At 48.3% G+C, this 20,635-nt stretch overlaps 1 protein-coding gene across 1 annotated transcript in view; it reads right to left on the bottom strand.

Annotated features, from left to right (window-relative positions):
* Positions 1–20,635, bottom strand: part of IMPA2 (inositol monophosphatase 2) — a 57,222-nt gene that overhangs the window by 9,496 nt on the left and 27,091 nt on the right. The window contains exons 3-5 of the mRNA XM_032293413.1: positions 14,396–14,500; positions 12,144–12,189; positions 9,999–10,107 (exon numbers count right to left, since the gene is read on the bottom strand). Of these exons, the coding sequence (XP_032149304.1) occupies positions 9,999–10,107; positions 12,144–12,189; positions 14,396–14,500 (260 nt within the window). The remainder of the gene's footprint in view (positions 1–9,998; positions 10,108–12,143; positions 12,190–14,395; positions 14,501–20,635) is intronic.

The following is a 20,635-nucleotide window of genomic DNA, read 5'->3' as shown; positions in this document are numbered from 1 at the left end:
CATAGCAAGACCCCTATCTGTACAAAAAATTTAAAAATTAGCTGGGTGTGGTGGTGCATGCCTGTAGTTCCAGCTACTTCAAGGGCTGAGGTGGGAGGATTGCTTCAGCCCAGGAGTTCAAGGTAACAGGAGCTATGATTTGTGTCACTGCACTCTAGCCTGGGCAACAGAGCCAGAATTTGTCTCAAAAAAACCTCCTGGCCTCCCATAGTGCTGGGATTACAGGTGTGAGCCACTGTGCTCAGCCTACCAGTGCATGAATCTATAGACATGTCCTGATTCTTTCAGACTTACAGACCATAAAGAGCTACTCCTCAGAAAATAAAATTTAAAAACATAAGTACTAGACAGAATAATACTGCCAGGGGCTCGGGAGAAGGGCGTGGGAGAAGCTGCTTCCTGGCTGCGGTGTTCACTGTGGATGATGGATACGTTCTGGAACGCAATGGAGGCGCACAGCACTGGGAAGGTGCTGAATGCCACTGACTTGTTCGCTCTACAATGGCTTAATTTTAGGTTGGTTTTGATCTCAATAAGTTATTTTATTTAAACCCAAGTAATTTTAATGGAAAAAGTACTGTTTAGAATCCTGAAAAAGACAGAATTGGAATTCTGTGTAATGGCCCATAGTTTTTAAATCTCTCCAAATTCCCTGATAAAACAGAGCAACTTGGAGAACAAAAAATGCAACCATAGACATTGTCTACCAAAAAAAACCATATCTGCGAGGTCTATCCACACTCCTAATACAAGCGGACGGGGCAACCCTGCAGCAGTACAGGTGCACAGGGCACCAGAACCTATGTGGGAAGAAGGGGGAAGCACAGGAAGACAGGAGAGCCTCACAAACCACCCCAGCAGCCCCTCGGGCACTGCCTTGGGGGCTGTGCTTGCAGAAGTCCTGGGTCCCTGGTGCGGGTGGGGAAGCTGAGAGGGAGGAGCCGCTGCCTTGTGGTCGCTCCCAACTGACTCCTCAGGGCCTGTCCTCTCAGGACAGGACCCAGCACTGTATAGAAACTCATGGAGTAAATTCCAAGGCCACCAGACAGGAAGAAGAGGGCAGAAGAAGGTAAGGTCCAGATAACCGCAAAGAGGAGGAAAAGAGCCAAAAATCTAAAGACAAGGCCAATTTTTTAATACTTCACAAAAACACTGAAGAGGGAGCTCTAGAACCATGAAACTACAAACGCTGTCTACAGCCAACCCACCACTGCCCTCCAAGCCCCCAAAGCCCAGGAATCCAATGTCAAGTAACAAGTTAACTAAAAAGAATTATGGTTGAATCCTACACACAAGTATCCTAAGAAAAAAAGAGTAAGGGGCAGAGTAACATGTCTAAGTCAATAAAAGAATTTTGCCAAAAAAGATCTGACCACAAAATAGGAGTAATAAAGAGTATCAGGAAACAGTATAATCCAAATCAGAGGTCATGGAGCTTAGGAAAAATTACATAAAGGAAATATTTCGGAAAAGAAGACAAACAAAAAGGTACACAGTGAATAAACACAACAGATTATGCTTTGCAAGAAATTGAGGGTGAAAGGAGGAAACTTTTTTAAATAAGGAAATTGGTGCTAAAGATAAAAAGGAAAAGGCCAGGCGAGGTTGCTCATGTCTGTAATGCCCGCACTTTGGGAGGCCGAGGTAGGCGGGTTATTTGAGGTCAGGATTTCGAGACCAGCCTGACCAACATGGTGAAACCCCATCTCTACTAAAAATGCAAAAAAATTAGCCGGGTGTGGTGGCCCGCACCTGTAATCCCAGCTACTTGGGAGGCTGGGGCAGGAGAATTGCTTGAACCTAGGAAGTGGAGGTTGCAGTGGGCCCAGATCGCACCACTGCACTGCAGCCTGGGCGACAGAGTGAGACTCCATCTCAAAAAAATAAAAATAAATAAGGATACAAGAGGAAATGATACTGAAGGCCCAATATATATTCAAGTCCCAAAAGACAAAAAACAAAGAAACACAATTTGGAAATTAAAAAATACTAACAACTGTAATAAAAAAATACTCTTCTAGGCTGGGCGAAGTGGCTTATGCCTGTAATCCCAGCACTCTGGGAGGCTGAGGCAGGTGGATCACCTGAAGTCAGAAGATTGAGACCATCCTCGCCAACATGGTGTGAAACCCTGTCTCTACTAAAAATACAAAAATTAGGGCCAGGTGCAGTGGCTCGCACCTGTAATCTCAGCACTTTGGGAGCCCAAGGAGGGTGGATCACCTGAGGTTGAGAGTTCAAGACCAACCTGACCAACATAAAGAAACTCCATCTCTACTAAAAATACAAAATTAGCCAGGCGTGGTAGCACATGCCTGTAGTTCCAGCTACTTAGGAGGCTGAGGCAAGAGAATAGCTTGAACCCGGGAGGTGGAGGTTGCAGTGAGCCAAGATCGTTCCATTGCACTCCAGCCTGGACAACAAAAGCGAAACTCCGTCTCAAAAATAAATAAATAAATTAGTCAGGAGTGGTGGCAGATGCCTGTAATTCCAGCTACTGAGGAGGCTGACGCAGGAGAATTGCTTGAACCTGGGAGGTAGAGGTTGCAGTGAGCTGAGACTGTGCCATTGCACTCCAGCCTGGGCGACAAGAGCAAGATCCCATCTCAAAAAAGAAAAGAAAACTCTTCTAAAATTTAAAAAAAAGCCCGTTGTGGCTCACACCTGTAATCCCAGCACTTCGGGAGGTAGAGGCAGGTGGATCACCTGAGGTCAGGAGTTCAAGACCAGCCTGGGAAACATGGTGAAACCCTGACTCCACTAAAAGTACAAAAATTAGCCGGGCATGGTGGTGCATGCCTGTAATCCCAGCTACTTGGGAGGCTGAGGCAGGAAACTGTTTGAACCTGGGAGGTGGAGGTTGCAGTAAACCGAGATCATACCCCTGCACTCCAGCCTGGGCAACAGAGTGAGACTCTGTCTCCGAAAAAAAAAAAAAAAAAAAAAAAAAAAGATTTTGGGAAAAACGATCTACCACTGTAAGCCTGACAACTTTCCGACACTTCAAGAGCTCTCCTGAGGAGTGGTGATATTAATATGACACTTTTAGTATTTTATTAAAAACTACATCAACATCTAGAAGAGCTGAAAGTCTCAGTGAAATCATTTCCCAAACGACCAATGCATAATGGTATAACATCAACAGTGGACAAAAGATCCATTCAAAGTACAAGATGGCCCAGTGGGTTTCAATGTGACTGAGTACCAACAAATCCACTACTACATCATTAGATTTCACATGGCAACTAACTTTAAGAAATTACTACTTGTTGAGTTTTGGTTTGATATCAAATAATAATGCCCTCAATTATCTGAAAAGAGATTTAAAATATTTCTCCTTTTTCCAACTATGTATCTGTGTGAGGTTAGATAGTTTTTAAGATATCAAAAACAGGCTGGGTGTGGCAGCTCACACCTGTAATCCCAGCACTTTCAGACGCTGAGGTGGGAGGATGGCTTGAAGCCAGAAATACTAAACCAGCCTGGGAAATCTTTTAAATTTTAATCTTTTGTAGAGACCCTGTCTCTACAAAGTTATTTTTTAAATTAGCCAGGCATAGTGGTGAGCACCTGTAGTGCTAGCTACTTGGGAGGCTGAGGTGGGAGGATGATTTGGGCCCTGGAGTTGGAGGCTGCAGTGGATCACACCACTGTACTCCAGTGTGGTCAACAGAGCAAGACTATCTCTTTAAAAAAATTTAAAAATAAAGAACATCAAAACAACTTATTACAACAGAGTTGAATACTGAAGCAATATGAGAATCTAGTCTTACTTCAAGCCAGACATAAAGAAATTTGGAAAAAATGTAAAACTATCCCATTGGCCTCACTGAAGTTATTTTTATTTTGGAAAATATGATTATTTCTCATAAACATATATTATTTATATTAAAATGTAATATTTTTCATCCTAAAATGAATTAACAAATATTTTAAAGACCTTTTGGTGGGGCGTGGTGGCGCACGCCTATAGTCCCAGCTACTCGGGAGGCTGAGGCAAGAGAATCGCTTGAACCCAGGAGGTGGAAGTTGCAGTGAGCCAAAATCACGACACTACACTCCAGCCTGGGCAACAATGAGACTCTGTCTCAAAATAAATAAATAAATAATAAATAAATAAATAAATAAATATTTTAAAGGCCTTCAGTAATTTTTTCAGGAGTATGGATGAGTTGGTCCTAAGATCAAAAAGCTTTAAAAATGCTATACTAGAAAATGTACTTCATGCCACCAGAACGACTGGAGAAGTATCAGCATGCAAGACAGTGGTGGAGTTAAATCTGTACCTACCTGTGGAACCAAGACTGAATGACAGCTTTGGGGTGAAAGTGCTTTCCCAGTGAGTATGCAGTGCAGCCATCCAGAGGTAGACAGATGATGGAGAGAGGACACAATCCATAGAACAAGCTTGTCAACTGTTACTGAGAGTAAAGGTTATCTTTTTAAGAGATGGGGTTGAGACCGGGCATGGTGGCTTATGCCTGTAATCCCAGCACTTTGGGAGGCCAAGGCGGGTGCATCACCTAAGGTCAGGAGTTCAAGACCAGCCTGGCCAACATGGTGAAACCCCATTGCTACTAAAAATACAAAAATTAGCCAGGCACGGAGGCAGGTGCCTGTAATCCCAGCTACTCAGGAGGCTGAGACAGGAGAGTCAATTCAACCCAGGAAGTGGAGGTTGCAGTTAGCAAGATTGTGCCACTGCACTCCAGCCTGGGTGACAGAGCAAGACTCTGTCTCAAAAAAACAAACAAACAAAAAAACAAAAGAAAATAAAGAGATGGGGTCTCACTCTGTCGCCCTGGCTGTTGTTCAGTGATGCAGTCATGGCTCACCATAGCCTCAACCTCTCAGGCTCAGGTGATCCTCCCACCTCAGCCTCCCAAGTAGCTGGGACTACAGGCCCATGCCACCATGCCCTGCTAAATTTTGTATTTTTAGTAGAGATGGGATTTTGCCATGTTGGCCAGGCTGCTCTCGAACTCTTGGGCTCAAGCAATCTGCCTGCCTTGGCCTCCCAAAGTGCTAGGATTACACCTGGCCAACCATCTCAACCTCTTGAGTAGCTGGAACTACAGGTGTGTGTCACCACATCCAGTTTTTAAATTATCTGTAGAGATACAGTCTTGCTATGTTGCTCAAGCAGGTCTTGAACACCTAGACTGAAGCCATCCTCCTCTCTCAGCCTCCCAAAGCACTGGGATTATAGGTACAAGCCACCGTGCCTAACCAGGATATCATTTTGTAAACACATACTGGAGTGTATGGTAAGAAGTGAGGGATGAAGAGTTACAAGATAAATAAGTGATCCATAAAGGAGGGAATTAGGTATATTCTCTAAAAATTTTGATACAAAAGAAATTATTAGAACAAAACTATAGACTTTTCTAAATATTAAAATTATACTCAAAGAACAAAAGCAAGTAAGATAACTGCTTATTTAAAAACACACCTAAAGTAAACAACGGCCAGTTAAAGCTTTTTTTTTTTTTTTTTTTTTTGACAGAGTCTTGTTCCGTCGCCAGGCTGGAGTGCAATGGCGCGATCTCGGCTCACTGCAAACTCCGCCCCCCAGGTTCAAGCAATTCTCCTGCCTCAGCCTTCTGAGTTGCTGGGACTACAGGTGCGTACATCATGCCCAGCTGATTTTTGTATTTTTAGTAGAGACAGGGTTTCACCATGTTGGCCAGGATGGTCTCGATCTCTTGACCTCATGATCCACCTGCCTCGGCCTCCCAAAGTGCTGGGATCACAGGTGTGACCCACCGCGCCCGAAAACCATTACATTTTTAAATGGTTATCTATAGGAGGAGGAAGAGGCTGAGGGGACACAGAGGCTAAACACCTTGGAACAGATTTTGTTGTATAGATTTGACTTTGAAACACTGTACTTTTTTTGAACATAATTGTCAAACAAGATCAAAATTTCAAAAAGTAACCCCTTTAAATTATAACAAAGTGCAACAAACATATCTAAATGATTATCTTCAGTTAGTGGCATAACTAGAGGAAGCAGAGAGGACCCACTTCAGTGAACCTTGCAGTGACCTGATGAGACATCCCACTGGGAGGTGCACTAAGGACAAAATGATAAAGGAAAGCAAAGTGGGGGGGAAAAAGAAACTAACAATTGCTGATGGAGGGCTAGTATTGTTATTCTGAAACGGATCTGCGTGTATTGTGGGAATAAAGCAAACAAGTTAACTGCGATTATTACTAATTTGTTCATCCCTGGTGTCACTGTGAGTCAGGGTTTTTGGCATGGGGGAAAGGAAACATAAGAGTTAAGCAGAAAAGCTTGTAGTCATACATCTGAATTAAAAACATCCACGTACTCATGATGAGTTCTATATTAAAAACATGGCCAGGTTCAGTGGCTCATGTGTGTAACCCCAGCAGTTTGGGAGGCTGAGGCGAAAGGACCACTTGAGGTCAGGAGTTTGTGACCAGCCTGGCCAACATGGTGAAACCCTGTCTCTACTAAAAAATTCAAAAAAAGTAGCCAGGCATGGTGAAGTGTGCCTGTAGTCCCAGCTACTCAGGAGGCTGAGGCAGGAGAACTGCTTTAACCTGGGAGGTGGAGGTTGCAATGAGCCAAGACTGCACCACTACCCTCTAGCCTGGGTAACAGAGTGAGACCCTGTCTCAAAAAATAAAAACAAACAAAAAAGCTAGGTGCTATAGCTCATGCCTGTAATTCCAGCACTTTGGGAGGCTAAGGCAGGCAGATAACAAGGTCAGGAGATTGAGACCATCCTGGCCAACATGGTGAAACCCTGTCTCTACTAAAATAGAAAAAATTAGCCGGTCATGGTGGCGCACACCTGTAGTCCCAGCTACTCAGCAGGCTGAGGCAGGGGAATTGTTTAAATCCTGGAGGCGGACGTTGCAGTGAGCTGAGATCATGCCGCTGCACTCCAGCCTGGCGACAGAGCAAGACTCCGTCTCAAAAAAAAAAAAAATACTTCCTAGTACTGTCCAGTGAAAAGGCAACACAGACTGACCCAGGAGCAGAAGTCCCCCAGAATGCAGACTGTGACCTTAGGAGGCCACTTTCCGTAAAAATGAGACAATTGGAAATTTGAACACTGATGGGATTATTTGATGATTTTAGGGATGAATCTGGGGTAGAATGATATTGATGTTGTGGGTGGTTGTACGAGAGCAGTCTGTGTTTTTGGAGACACGCTGAAGTACTGGCTAGGAAGTCACCTGATGCCTGCAATTGGTTTCAGGGAGCTGGGGATGGCGGGACCTGGTGGACAAGCACAAAACAAGCGTGCTGTCGTGTGAGGGGTCATGGGCCTTCACTGTGCTTTTTCTGTCTACTTTCTGTATGTCTGAAATTTCGCATGGTAGAATTTGAAGAAGCAGCTAATAAAATTCTTGCCTTCTTCTAATCCTTTACCTCTATCCAGTGTTGTTTTTAAACTTGAGTTGAAGACATTCCAGGAAGGCATAATAGGAATAAGAAAGGGGAAGCCAAAGGAAGCAGAGAGAAAGAGAGAGACAGAGATTAGTGGTGGTGGTTTTAATGACTGTGTCCTCCAGAAACAAGCCCTCATTTTAACAATGGGCCATGACTTGATTGGTCTTGTGCAAAGATTCAAGTTTCTTCTTTGATAATGGCTCTCATTTTAGGATACTGTGCCCTAGGCACTGTGCTGGGTGCTTTATATGCGTAACTTATTTAATCCTCTCGTTTATTCTTATCATCATCATCCCCATTTTAAATATGAGGACTGAGGTTCGTCGAGGTTAAGGCACTTGCTTGAGTTCCAGTCACCTTAGAAAGTGGCAGAATCCACTAGGCAAGGTGGCTCATGCCTGTAATCCCAGCACTTTGGGAGGCTGAGGTAGGTGAATCACTTGAGGTCAAGAGCTCGACACTAGCCTGGCCAACATGGTGAAACCCCATCCCTACTAAAAATACAAAATTAGCTGGGTATGGTGGTGCATGCCTGTAATCCCAGTTACTCAGGAGGCTGAGGCAGAAGAATCACTTGAACCTAGAAGGTGGAGGTTGCAGTGAACCAAGATTGTGCCAATGCGCTCCAGCCTGGGAGACAGGGCCAATACTCCATCTCAAAATAAAAAAAAAAAAAAAAAAAAGTAGCAGAATCAGGATCTGAAATCGGGTCTGCGTGGTACCAACAAGAGATGGTGCTGCTGAAGAGCATGCACTATTACCTCCAGAAGTCCAGCTACCCACAGGAAAGAAAACAACTGTGGTAGAAAACACACTGTACTTTATTCATCAGAACTTTTCTAAAGTCACAAATGAGATGTAGAACATGAGCACTTCATGTTTCCTTCATTCTATGAAATTACCAGGCCTACTGTGAGCCAGATAAAGGGGCACCAGACAAAGCCCTTTCCCTTGTGGAGTTGGTGCTTGAGCTAGCAGCCTGCAGGTTGGGAGGACACAGAGTTGCAGGCTGACTGAGCTACAAGGGCGGCCGGCCAGGACGCCGAGTGTGTGTGAATAGAGTTCAGTGTTATAATCCAGCGAAATATAGAGCAAAGTTCACCCAAGCATGCTTAATAGCATGCTTCCTCACCACCAGTTAGTTACACAATGAGGCTGGAGTGAGCACCTCCTGGCACGCACGGCTGTAATTAAAGCTACCTTTTACATGGCCAAACAAAACACTGTGGAAAGGGAGGGTGGGGCAGGGCCAGAGGCCATTCCGAGACCTCTCTGGGTTCAGAAGCTCCTACTGGTGAGTCCAGCTGCTGGCTACCCCTCAGAGGTCCCCATAACTTCTCCCTTCCCCGTGCTCTGGGCTCTCCCAGCCACCGCGTGGCCACCTCCTCTCCTCCGCATAGTCCCACCCAACGTGTCCCTCACACGGTGGCGGGCCCTCTCCTGACACCTCATCCATCCTGGCCCGCACACGGGCTCACAGCAGCAGGGATGAGCTGCGGTCCCAGCTCCTCTCACAGCCTTGGAGGCCATCTGGGAACCCAGGCATCAGCCAGGGAGGAAAAGAGTAGGAATAAATAGAAACAATGAAGAAAGGCTGCCAGGAAAGGAATTTTTAAAATAGAGGCTGGAAGTGGGTCAAGAGAGAAGGCAGCAAGAAGGCTGATGGGGGAGCAGAAGGAAGAGTGTGGCCGGCAGGGAATGAGATGTGGGGCCCTACATGGTGTCCATGCCAGAAACATACAAGGCAGTTAACAGGCAGCAATGCACTTCCGCCTGTTCCAACCCAAACAGATGGGTATTAAGGAGCTTTCCAGTCTCCCATGCAGCTGCTACTAGGCTGAGCCTCCTCTCTTGTTTGTCTGGCGTCCTTCTGTTCTCTACAGTACCTGTCTCACAATGCGGTAAAATAGCACCAGCTTCATCCATGTGGGAGAAAGGCCAAAAGCATCGGTGAAGACCTAAACTGGCCCATTCAGGACAGGTGGTGCTAGGCAATATGCAGGAAACAGGAGCCCTCTCTTAGAGCCACTGGATGACCCTGAGATTCTGGGCTAAGGAAATCAGGGCAGGCCATAGCTGCAGAGGAGGGGCTAAAGTACCTCTTTACACCACTCAATTCCCAGGATGGCTCTTCTCACAGAAGCTGAAGCCAGTCACTGTTGTGCACACTCAGGGAATACAGACTGCACCTAGGTGGCAGTGCCTAGCAACGTCGGGACCACTGAGGTGTACCTGGGCGCTCTGAGGGGGACAGTGCACTCTGACTGCGCCTGGCCTTGGGCTGCTCACCCAGTCACACTACGACCAAATCCTGACTGAGACTGGAGTGCTCTTAGCCTGAAAGATAAGGGATGTGAGTGCAAAGCGGAATGAGGCCATGTAAAGCTCCTGGCCACGTGAACAAGAACACTAAGGTACAGACTGGCTGCTCATCAGGGACACGATGTCCCTAAAGAGAGATGGTACCATCAGCAGGGGACCTCCACCACTGTCCCACATCTTGGTCGCTTTAGCATTCTCCTTTCACACTTCTTCAGAAATAAACTGAGACGAGCCTCGTGAAGCCCACCTGTCTCCCCGGAGACCCGGAGCCGCTGGCCGTTGCAGAAGGCGCCCCGGCCCCGCCGGCCCGTGTACAGCCGCTCCTCTGTGCAGTGGTAAATCACTCCGAATTCAAGCTGTGGGCGGCAGAGGCAGGACAGAAAACAAAGGCGGTTCACTCATTTGATGTGGGAAAAAACATCGTAATTCAAAGATGAAGGCTGTGCTAGGTGTTAGGGTAACACATGACAATGTGACAGAAGCGACTTTTCCAAAAGGAACTGAGAAAAAGCACTGTCTGCATTTAATATGAGACCTGGGCATAAAAGTAAGTTTGCATTTGCTAAATAACTACATTTTAAACTTTATTCAGACTGGTAAAACTTTAAAAATTAACATCATAATCAAGCATTAGTAGCCAGAAGCTATTGAAACAGCTTAACTTTTTAGAAAGGCCCCTTTTGTTGCTGGAAAAAAAAGGAGGTTACTTGTGACTCTAATCGAACCCCGTAAGAAATCCTCAAAATTACTGACGTGTGAAGAATGGAGAATGCATCTGCAAAGCCAGCGCTATTCCAGAAGCCCAAGGTCAGCCCCAGAGAGGGAGAGGCGGCGCCGCAGGTTCAGGACTGGCCCGTGAGCAGGCAGTGCACTGAACAGCAGCCCGCTGGCCCCCATCAGGGGACAAAGTGTCAGACCACCGCCTCCCAGGACAAAGCAAGGAAAAGAAGAGGTCAACGTAGAAAAGGACAGGAGCCCACAGCCGCATGCCTCTGTGACCTTTCCTCTACCGACTTGTCACCACTCAGGGTTAAAAAGGGCAAGCGTGCTTGCTTAACAAGTTAGCCAAGTGTTCACCTCTCTGGAAAATGAAAAATAACACCCCAGCCAAATGCTTTAGGAAAGGCTTGGCTGGCCCTGGGGTGAGCACCACCACACTGAAGTGGATGCCCCAAGCTAGAAAAAGGGTTCATTTCTGGGGGTTGGGGTGGGTCATTCAGTCAGCACTTATTCAGAACCTGCAGCTGTCTGGCAGCATTTCCTCATGCTTCCCCTTCCAGTACCCTGGCTTTAAAGGGATCCTCATGACCAGGTCAGTCCTAGAATTGGGCTAGTTTCTGAGGCCTGTGAAGGGCTCCCAGATCACAGAGGAATGTCCCAATCCCCACTCCCATGCGGAGGAGACCACCAGTAGAAGCCAGGACCTCCTGTGTTCAGTCTAGGAACAGAGGACAGACCCTAGCAGACCCACAGAGAGGCTGAGGACCTAGCCACTTGTTCCAGCAGCCCTTCGCACAGTCACAGAGCAATCAACCCCTGAAGTGCTGCTCAGCCTCCTACACTCACTGGGCGACACAATATTATTTGACAGAGAAAGAAGTCAATCACTGCATCCTTAGGCAAATTTCACTATTACAGTTCTTATCTTCAGCTTAAGTACTTTGAGTTACTTTAGTACATAAGTACTTCATCTTAAGTACTTCTCTCAGCTCCCCTGCCAGGGAGTCTGTGCTGAGACTGAGGGGAAACTGTACAAATGCTGCTCTGAAGGAGGGCTGCTTTTGAGAAACATGGAGCACTATTTAAATAAAACTGTTTTAATTACAAAGAAATTAAGGCTCTTCTCAGTGCTGCTGCTTGAATTGCTTAATAAGGTTGAAACCTCAGCCCCATGCCTTCCATGCAGGTCCCACAACACTGTGTAGTTCAGAAGGCCTATGGGAACTCTGAAAAAGCTGCGTTCTCATGCTAATAACCGGAGGAAGATAAGAAAGAATGATTAGAATATTGGGATTGAGGACGTTCTCCAAAAATAAGTGCTCCTTTTAGTTTGTGAGCAGATCACACGCTCTAGGGGTCAGCTGGAGACGGACTTGGACAGTTCACTCAGGACTTCCGCTTCCACAGCAATGTCACAAAAAGACCCCGGGGGAACACGAGGCCAGCCCTCCAAGGGGGATGAAGGCCAACCACGGAGCCCCACCCTGCACACCCCAAAGCCAGTCTGCCCTTGTTTATTTTCTCAGATTTGAAACCCACAGGCTTGGATTTGCCAGTCATGATTAAGGCACAGGGTAAACTGCAAACCCAGCGCACAGAGGCTGAAGCCAGAAAGGAAGGATGGCCAGAGGGAGTCCAGGGAGGGGCCCGGGGGGCCAGGCCACACCCGCACCTCTTGTCGAACAGCAAATCCAATGCTGACTGCCACGGTCGGGAATCTGCAAAGGAAGATAGAAAGGTTTACTCTCCGGAGGAAGAGCAGCAACTCTCGGGAGCCTGTGCGGGAGCTGTGTGCTGTGCGGGAGCTGTGTGCTGTGCAGCTCCTCCCAGGCTCAGAAGGACCTTCTTACACTCTGGGTGGGTTGGTTGTTTAAAAACTGCTTCCCACAATTTCACTAACTGCTTCCAAGAAAAACAGACTAAACTGACCATGTCGTAAGGCAGCTAACCTTGAAAGAAAACAGCACCATGAAAGTCACATAAGACTGACGTGACTCAACAACGCTCTGATGCCCAATTAGGAATGATCTCAATCATCTGTTTTCTGGTTCTCCAGACCTAAAGGGACGGCAGAGCCCTCCCCAAAAGCCAGACCCCAGTCCCAGGTGGGGTGCCAGGCAGGTGGTCCCAGGAGGCACTGCAGCCTCCCCACAGGAGCCAGTTCTGAGCCACAGCCCACCTCGTGGCACTGCTAGCATTTCTGGACCTGCCTGAGCGCCCAGCAGCCAGCTGTAGGGACAGCCATGGCTGCGGACAGTATTCAAGAACAGTTTGCCTGTGGGTCTGTGGTTTTGCTGTTCCTGCTCAGTATCTTCAAAATAATCCTTCCTTTATAGGGAGATCATTGGAACTTAAAAACAAGCAGGAAAGGCTGGGTACTGCAAACTGACAGGAAAAATGCAAAGCAAAATGGACACAAACGAAACTCTGACTGCTGGCGTGTGCAGGACACTGGGATGAGCCACTGGCTTCCAGGGCAAATGCACCATGTGCCAGGTCTCGCACTTGTTCTGGTGCCCAGGAGAGCTTTCCCCCACTGCTATGGCCCAGTGCTGGTAGGCACAGGGGTGAACAGGTGCCATCTGAGTGGCAGCTGCTGGTGGCTTTCAGATGTCTTCAGACCACAGTGATTGCCACGGCTGTAGCATGGGGTTCAGGAACGGTCAGGATCAGCTCTGGAGCCTGCTCTGAAATTGTTGCTCTTCTCTCAGTCACCTCCCCAGTCCCAAGATTCCCCCCAGGGGTGCAGACAGGGAAGCACTGGAAACTGTGTCTCTGGAGCCACCAAAGACCCTTGGATAGATGTGTGGCCTTCACCATGTGATGGAGCTTCACCTGCCATGTCCCCATTATTAGCACCCTGGAACCACGAGCGTGCAATAGTGATGAAGCTCCACTCAGTGACATACACCAGGGAAGGGAGCCCTGGGAAGGGTCATGCTTTAGTTGAAATGAGAGATTGGTGACACAGTTGCCGGCACCAGATGGCATGACTCCACTGCCTCAAAAGGGTCACCTTGTGTAGGCACGACTGAATTCTCAAGGCAGTTCTCACTGAGAAAAAGGCCGTGCTTAGCATGGCATAACTTCACATTTTACATATAAACATGCCATCAGAGGCAGATCATAAAGGAGCCCACTTCCGGGCTCTGCTCACCCTTCCCACTCAGCGCATGTAGCCCAGTGTGCTAGCGTGCACTGTGAACGCGGGAGCCGCAGGCCACCCACCCACGGAATGGGAATCTCTCCAGGGTTCTCCAGAGCTGGAGAAACGCCCTCTTGTGAAAGTCACATGATGCTCTGTGCCTCAGGCCCTCAGCCACCTGTGTGTGACCCCAGACAGGCACCACAGCACCACCACCTGTTCCTGTCAGAGAACACCTGTGGTCACGTCCCTGTCACCTCCCCATCCCTGTCACTTTGCCATCCCCAAAGTTCCATTCCCTTCACCTCCCCCTACAGGCCCTTCTGAACTCCCCAAACCTCCTGGTTTTTATAACCACAAGGTTCATTCTCATACAGGAAGATGGCTCTTAAATCTCACTTGTCATGGGCCACTCTCGACACGTCGGACTCCGGCCACTGTGGGGCAGCACAGGCTTTGTATCCAACTTCGCCTGTTTCTCCAGTGGGGGTGGAGTGGGGGGAGTGGGACTCCTAGAAGGGGTCCTTTTTAAATGCAATCCAACATTTTTAACATAAATTGGCTTTTAAACAAGTGCAGATTTCCTTACATACTCCAAGAGCCTCTCACAAATGGAAAACCTTATTTCAAGATCTGATCATCTTTCTAATGAGACTATGAGCCTACTATAGGTTTGTTTATATATTCCTGCCTTTAAAAATGCTGCTTTTGAAAAGACAAAACCTCACAGAAGAGGACATGTTAAGCCCTCCAATGGAGGCGATCCCTGCTCAGCTCACCTGTGCACAAAATTGCAGGTGCCATCAATGGGGTCGATGATCCAGGTCGGGCTGTGGGTGAGCACACACTTGGCCCCAGAAGCTGCGGCCTCTTCTGCAATGAACCTGTGGTGGAGGAACCCAGCCTGAGAAAATGCACCATGGACGCAAAACAACGTGCCTGAAATTGCTTCCAGGCCCGTTAAAGAAAAAGGGGGCACAGCAAATATGTCACTATGGTTTCTCTGGGTCAAACAGAGGCACAGTCTTTAAACAACCATCTGCCTTTTGACCTGCCTGCCAGCTGACCTACTCCGCAGCGTTTAGAAAACAGACACCTCAGTGCCAGTGTTCAGGAAGAGCACCACGGAATTCAAGCAGGCCAGGCAGAGAAATGCAAGTGTGAAATACACTGGAAAACAGATCTTATGAAGCAAAACTAAACTAGGTTTTTACTTCAGTCTGGAGGGGAGGAGGCTGATAAGAAATGACTGAGCAGGGCAGCCCAGGACTCTGACTTTGATTCTCCCACTGTCAGTGCTGATACCTGGGCACCGAAATGTCACTTGCAGCTGAGATCTCCCTTGTCTGTACTCAGCCTGGTTCGCCTGAACTGCAGACACAGGTGAGCTGGTTCATTTTCCCAAAGGTGTCCTTCCTGCCCTGCTCTCTGACTTCTCTTTTTGGGTTGGTTTTTTAAGAGACAGGGTCTTGCTCTGTTACCCAGGCTGGAATGCAGTGGTATTGTCATAGTTCATGCATCAAACTCCTGGGTTCAAGCAATCCTCCTGCCTTATTCTCCCAAGTAGCTGGGTCTACAGATGCATGCCACCATACCCAGCTAATTATTTTTTGTAGAGATGGGGGTCTTGCTATCTTGGCCAGTCACAAACCCAGCTTCCCTCTGGGGACAAGCAAGGGTGGGGCTGCAGGAAGGAGAGAGGCTGGGACACTCCCCACCCACCCCTGCCCCATGTGCCCTGTGCAGGCCCCACTCCTCCATGTGGCCTCCCTGACACACTACTGCTAGAGGGACATGGGCTGCCTACTCCTGCACTCTGCAGCAGGCCCTGGCCTGGCCCCTCCTTTGTAATGAGTCCCATGCAAAAAAGGCTTCTACAGTCCTCACTTGAGTGTCCATCTGTCCTGCTAGGAATCTGACTGAGACAATGCCCTCTCAAGATTCACCTGCACAGAAAGGAACTCCAGGTTTTCTCTACTTAACCTCTACCTCAGTGACTGGTACCTCCCAGCACCCCCTGCTCAGGCCAAAAACAAGGGAAGGCACTCTCGCCCCACGAACTGTCACCCTTCCTCCTGCACTACACCCACACACAGGCCCTCGTACACAGGGAAGATGCCTGTGGTCAGGTGTGTTCATAGCCCACCTTCTGCAGGCTGCTCCCTGTGGAGCTGGCTGCTGCTTACACCTTCCAAAGGCATCCTCAGGGTTAAAGAAAACACTAGCTCTAAAGCATTTAGGGCAGCACTTGCACACTCTTGCACTGTCCCAGGTTCACTAAGGGTGGGGCCTTGGGCAGGTACTCAGCAAATATCTGTTATGTGCAGGACTAGGTGGCCTTGCTGAGAGGTTTTGTATCTGGCTCCTATGATGGGTTCATATATGCACTAGAAAAAAAGGAGAACTGCAGAGAATAAGAAGGAAAAATGAGTGAAAACCAAGCCAGATGCAGTGGCTCACGCCTGTAATCCCAGCACTTTGGGAGGCCGAGACAGGTGGGTCAGGAGTTCAAAATCAGCCTAGCCAACATGGTGAAACCCTGTCTCTACTAAAGCTACAAAAACTAGCTGAGCATGGTGGCATGTACCTATAATCCCAGCTGCTCGGGAGGCTGAGGCAGGAGAATCGCCTGAACCCAGGAGGGAAGGGTTGCAGTAAGCCAAATCAAGCCACTGCACTTCAGCCTGGGTGACAAAAGTGAGATTCCATCTCAAAAAAAAAAAAAAAGAAATGTCCCATGTCCGGGTGTTTGGTGCATTATCCACCATGGTCATCAGCTTCTGGAAGCCACTTTCCCTGCGTGAACCATGTGGCCTAAGATTTGGCATCAATGAACTTTTGGGTAAGACTGAGGCCGGGCGCGGTGGCTCAAGCCTGTAATCCCAGCACTTTGGGAGGCCGAGGCGGGTGGATCACGAGGTCAAGAGATCGAGACCATCCTGGTCAACATGGTGAAACCCCGTCTCTACTAAAACTACAAAAAATCAGCTGGGCATGGTGGCGCGTGCCTGTAATCCCAGCTACTCAGGAGGCTGAGGCAGGAGAATTGCCTGAACCCAGGAGGCGGAGGTTGCGGTGAGCCGAGATCGCGCCATTGCACTCCAGCCTGGGTAACAAGAGCGAAACTCCGTCCCAAAAAAAAAAAAAAAAAAAGACTGACAAGGTGTTAGTGTGAATGGCAAGCCTGAAATGGAAACCTCTGTGGCTGCTCAGCTCCTTACAATAGCCAGTCACCCCATGTGGCTGCTTACATTTGTTCAGTTCCTCGGTCCCATGAGTCACTTTTCAAGTGCTCATGTGGGCAGCCAGTCATGTGGGCGAGCGGCTACCACTGTGGACACAGCAGACATGGGCCACCCCTGCAGCAACAGACAGAGCCGCTGGCAGTGCTGTCCTCCCACCGTGATGCGAAGAGACAACATCAGGTATCTCATGGCATTCAATGCCTCTTCTTTTTTTATTTGAGACGGAGTCTCACCCTATCGCCCAGGCTAGAGTGCAGTGGTGTGATCTCATCTCACTGCAACCTCCACCTCCCGGGTTCAAGCGATTCTCCTGCCTCAGCCTCCCTGGTAGCTGGGATTACAGATGTGTACCACCACACCTGGCTAATTTTTTTGTATCTTTAGTAGAGACAGGGTTTCACCATGTTGACCAGGCTGGTCTCAAACTCCTGACCTTGTGATCCACCCACCTCAGCCTCCCAAAGTGCTGGGATTACAGGCGTGAGCCAACACACCTGGCCCATGTCACTTTTCTATGCACAGGAGCTGCCGTACACACTGACTGTAACCACCCTGATCCCCATCCACTCTGGGACCATACTTCCATTTCCTGGTGATAAAGTTCATGCTCGGGATGCACAGAGTCAGCCAGCCCCTCAATTTTGCTGGTAAATTATTTGGAAATATACCCCTTGGATATGACAAGTGCACACATCCATCATCTCAGGCTGTTCCAGTCCTCCCTGGCCCCCTGGAGAAACCCATGAATGAGCAGGGGCTTCTGAGCCATGAAGACCAGGCCAGAAGCACTGAGCAAGACACCCAAGGAATGCTCAGTTGTTCTGGAGAGCCCAGGCAGGCTTGGTCTGCCCCTGGAGCTCCCAGTCTGGGCAGGCAAGGTAGATGAGATGCAGTGAACCCAGGCTTCTGGTTCTTCATCTACACTGCACGCTTTCCTCCTTTTGGGAACTGCCTCCCCACTATCAGTTGTCCACATGCTTCTGGGTCAGGCAGTCCACAGGCCCACCAGCCAGAACTCCTGCTCAGGAACTGGTGCTCCCCAAACAGGTCTAGGAAAACAAATGGTGGGTAGAAGCCACAGTGGCAAGTGGAGTAGGGGGTGGAAAGCCTGTCTCCTGACCACAGCAGCATGTTGGTGACACACAGATGATGATTCCACTTAGGGCATGACCGTGAGTGCTGTCAGCACTGCCAGTTTTCCTAGAAACTTCAGGCACTAAATCTGTTTTTCATGTCTTTTTCTGTAGCTACATGACTTTCCTCTTCTGCAATGGCTTGCAATGATGTTTTTAAAGAAAACAGTCCACACCCTGAAAACACACATACAAGGAGCAAGTGTAAAAGCTTAAACTGGGCACAAGGTTGACAAAGAAGTGAACAGATATGACTTAGGTCCAGAGGGAGTAGAAATGACTCAGGCACAAAGGTAAATTTCCAGGAAACTGCGGAGGAATGTGCAATTCTTCTTTTAAAACCTGACTTGAAGTAGGAAAGGAAACCACCAGTAAGCCCTGAAGGAGGAGGCAGTGTAGGTCTACAGGCACTGACACCCCACACCCATGACAGCTCAGGCTGCAGTGCCCAGATCAGTCATGCAGCATGCCCATGGGCCTCCCAGGACACTCGGGACCAGGAGCTCTGTCTGTTCATTTGCCAGACATGTGGGACACCCTCTAGGGAGGTCACCAACCAGCTTGTTTTCCTAGCAGCAACTATTAATATAAGGCTCTTGTTAACAAAGCTGCTGCTCTGTGTAACCTTTATTATTTATTTATTTGCTTTTAGGTTTCATTTGGTGTCATACAGCAAGTATTTATAGAAATCTTGTTTTTTTTTTCTTGGAGACATGGTCTCGCTCTGTCAGCCAGGCTGGTGTGCAGTGGCACAATCACGGCTCACTGCAACCACAAGGCCCTGGGCTCAAGGAATCCTCCTGCCTCAGCCTCCTGAGTAGCTGGGAACACAGGCATGTACCACCACACCTGACTGACTCTGCCTCACATGTTTTATGAGAATAACTCTTAAGTACCCACACTGGGCACTGGATGTTTTTCAGCAGCTAGCTATTCACACCCTAGAGCTGTCCTCCTCTTCATCCACCTTATGTACAACTCTGCCCATGAGCCTGCTTGCCCACCTGCAAGGTGGCACAAGCATCCCCCTTCCCACCTGCCTCATGCCTGTGGGCAGCAGGGGGCAGGGCCTCTGTACTGCCTGGCTGTAGCTGTGTGAAGGCCAGCAGAGGTGTGGACTATGCCCGGTCTTTGGAGGCACCAAAAATACTTCCCTGGTACATGGAAAGAGATGTACAATTTGTATTCACTTAAACCTGATTGTCCTCATGTAGGAAGCTAATACCTGTGGGATGAAAGAGAATGTTCTGTAGCTCTCTGCAGAGGGAGTGGGGAGACTCTGGTCAGATGTGTGAAATCATAAAGACCTTTCTAAAAGCCACTGGAACATCTACATAAAATCCACAATATAGGCCAGGCACAGTGGCTCACACCTGTAATCCTAGCACTTTGGGAGGCAGAGGCAGATAGAGGAGTTCAAGACCAGCCTGGCCAACATGGCGAAACCCCATCTCTACGAAAAATACAAAAATTAGCCAGGCATGGTGGCGCGCACCTGTAATCCCAGCTACTGTAATCCCAACTACTTGGGAGGCTAAGGCAGGAGAATCTCTTGAACCCGGAAGGCAGAGGTTACAGTGAGCTGAGATCACACCACTGCACTCCAGCCTGGGCGACAGAGCAAGACTCCATCTAAAAGAAAACCCTCCTTATAATTTTGACAGCCAAGTTCCTCTAAGGCTCTTTTTTTTTCCAGGCTACTTAGTCTGTTTACTTTGACAAGAAGGTCAGGATCATCCCTTCAGTCCATAAAGAGCTGATTTACATTACTCTGTCCCCGCAGTGGGAAGGCAGATAGATGTCAATGTGCAGCTGGTGGTGGCTGGGAACATGTTTTTCCCATGTCAAGGACTCTGTTTGATGTTTTGCTTGACTCATGCATTCAGCAGACACTGCTCTGTGCTGGGCACTGCAGAGCAGCAGGTTACGTGGGGGCCCCGGAGCAGGGCCGGGAAGACAACTGGAAACACTGGACCCTCAAGCTGCCGGCCTCATCCCTGGGGCTGGGCCAACCCAGACACGCTCCAACAGGCTGCTCAGCAGAAAGGACAAGGATAGGATTTCTATTACTATAGTGTTCAGAGATGCTACTGAATACTTTCCAAGTAGCCACACTTGTATCTCACTCAAAATCATGATCTGAAAACAGATATAGGCATCCCACAAAGCCAGGCCATACCCACAGCAGGAGAAAGCTAATGTGGCCAAGGCAAACAGCATAGTCCAAAGACCCAACATATAAAAACCCAGACTTACCATGCTGGTTTACCTTTTTTTTTGCGATGGAGTCTCACTGCAACACTCAGGATAGAGTGCAATGGCACAATCTTGGCTCACTGCAACCTCCACTTCCCAGGTTCAAACAATTCTCCTGCCTCACCCTTTCAAGTAGCTGGGACTACAGGCATGCATCTCCACACCCAGCTAATTTTTTTGTTGTTGCTGTATTTTTAGTAGAGATAGGGTTTCACCGTATTGGCCAAGAGGGTCTCAAACTCCTGACCTCAAGAGATCCACCCGCCTCGGCCTCCCAAAGTGCTGAGATTACAGGCGTGAGCCACTGCACCCAGCCCTGCATTGCTTTGTGTCATGTTATGACTTAGATGCTGGGACCTCAGGGATGACCACTGTCAGGTCCCTC

This window comes from Sapajus apella, unplaced genomic scaffold (assembly GCF_009761245.1).
Source record: "Sapajus apella isolate SASKATOON/1434 unplaced genomic scaffold, GSC_monkey_1.0 scaffold29, whole genome shotgun sequence".
NCBI classification, from domain to species: Eukaryota; Metazoa; Chordata; class Mammalia; order Primates; family Cebidae; genus Sapajus; species Sapajus apella.
Note: the sequence above shows the minus strand (reverse complement) of the source record. Positions and strands in the feature narration are given on the sequence as shown.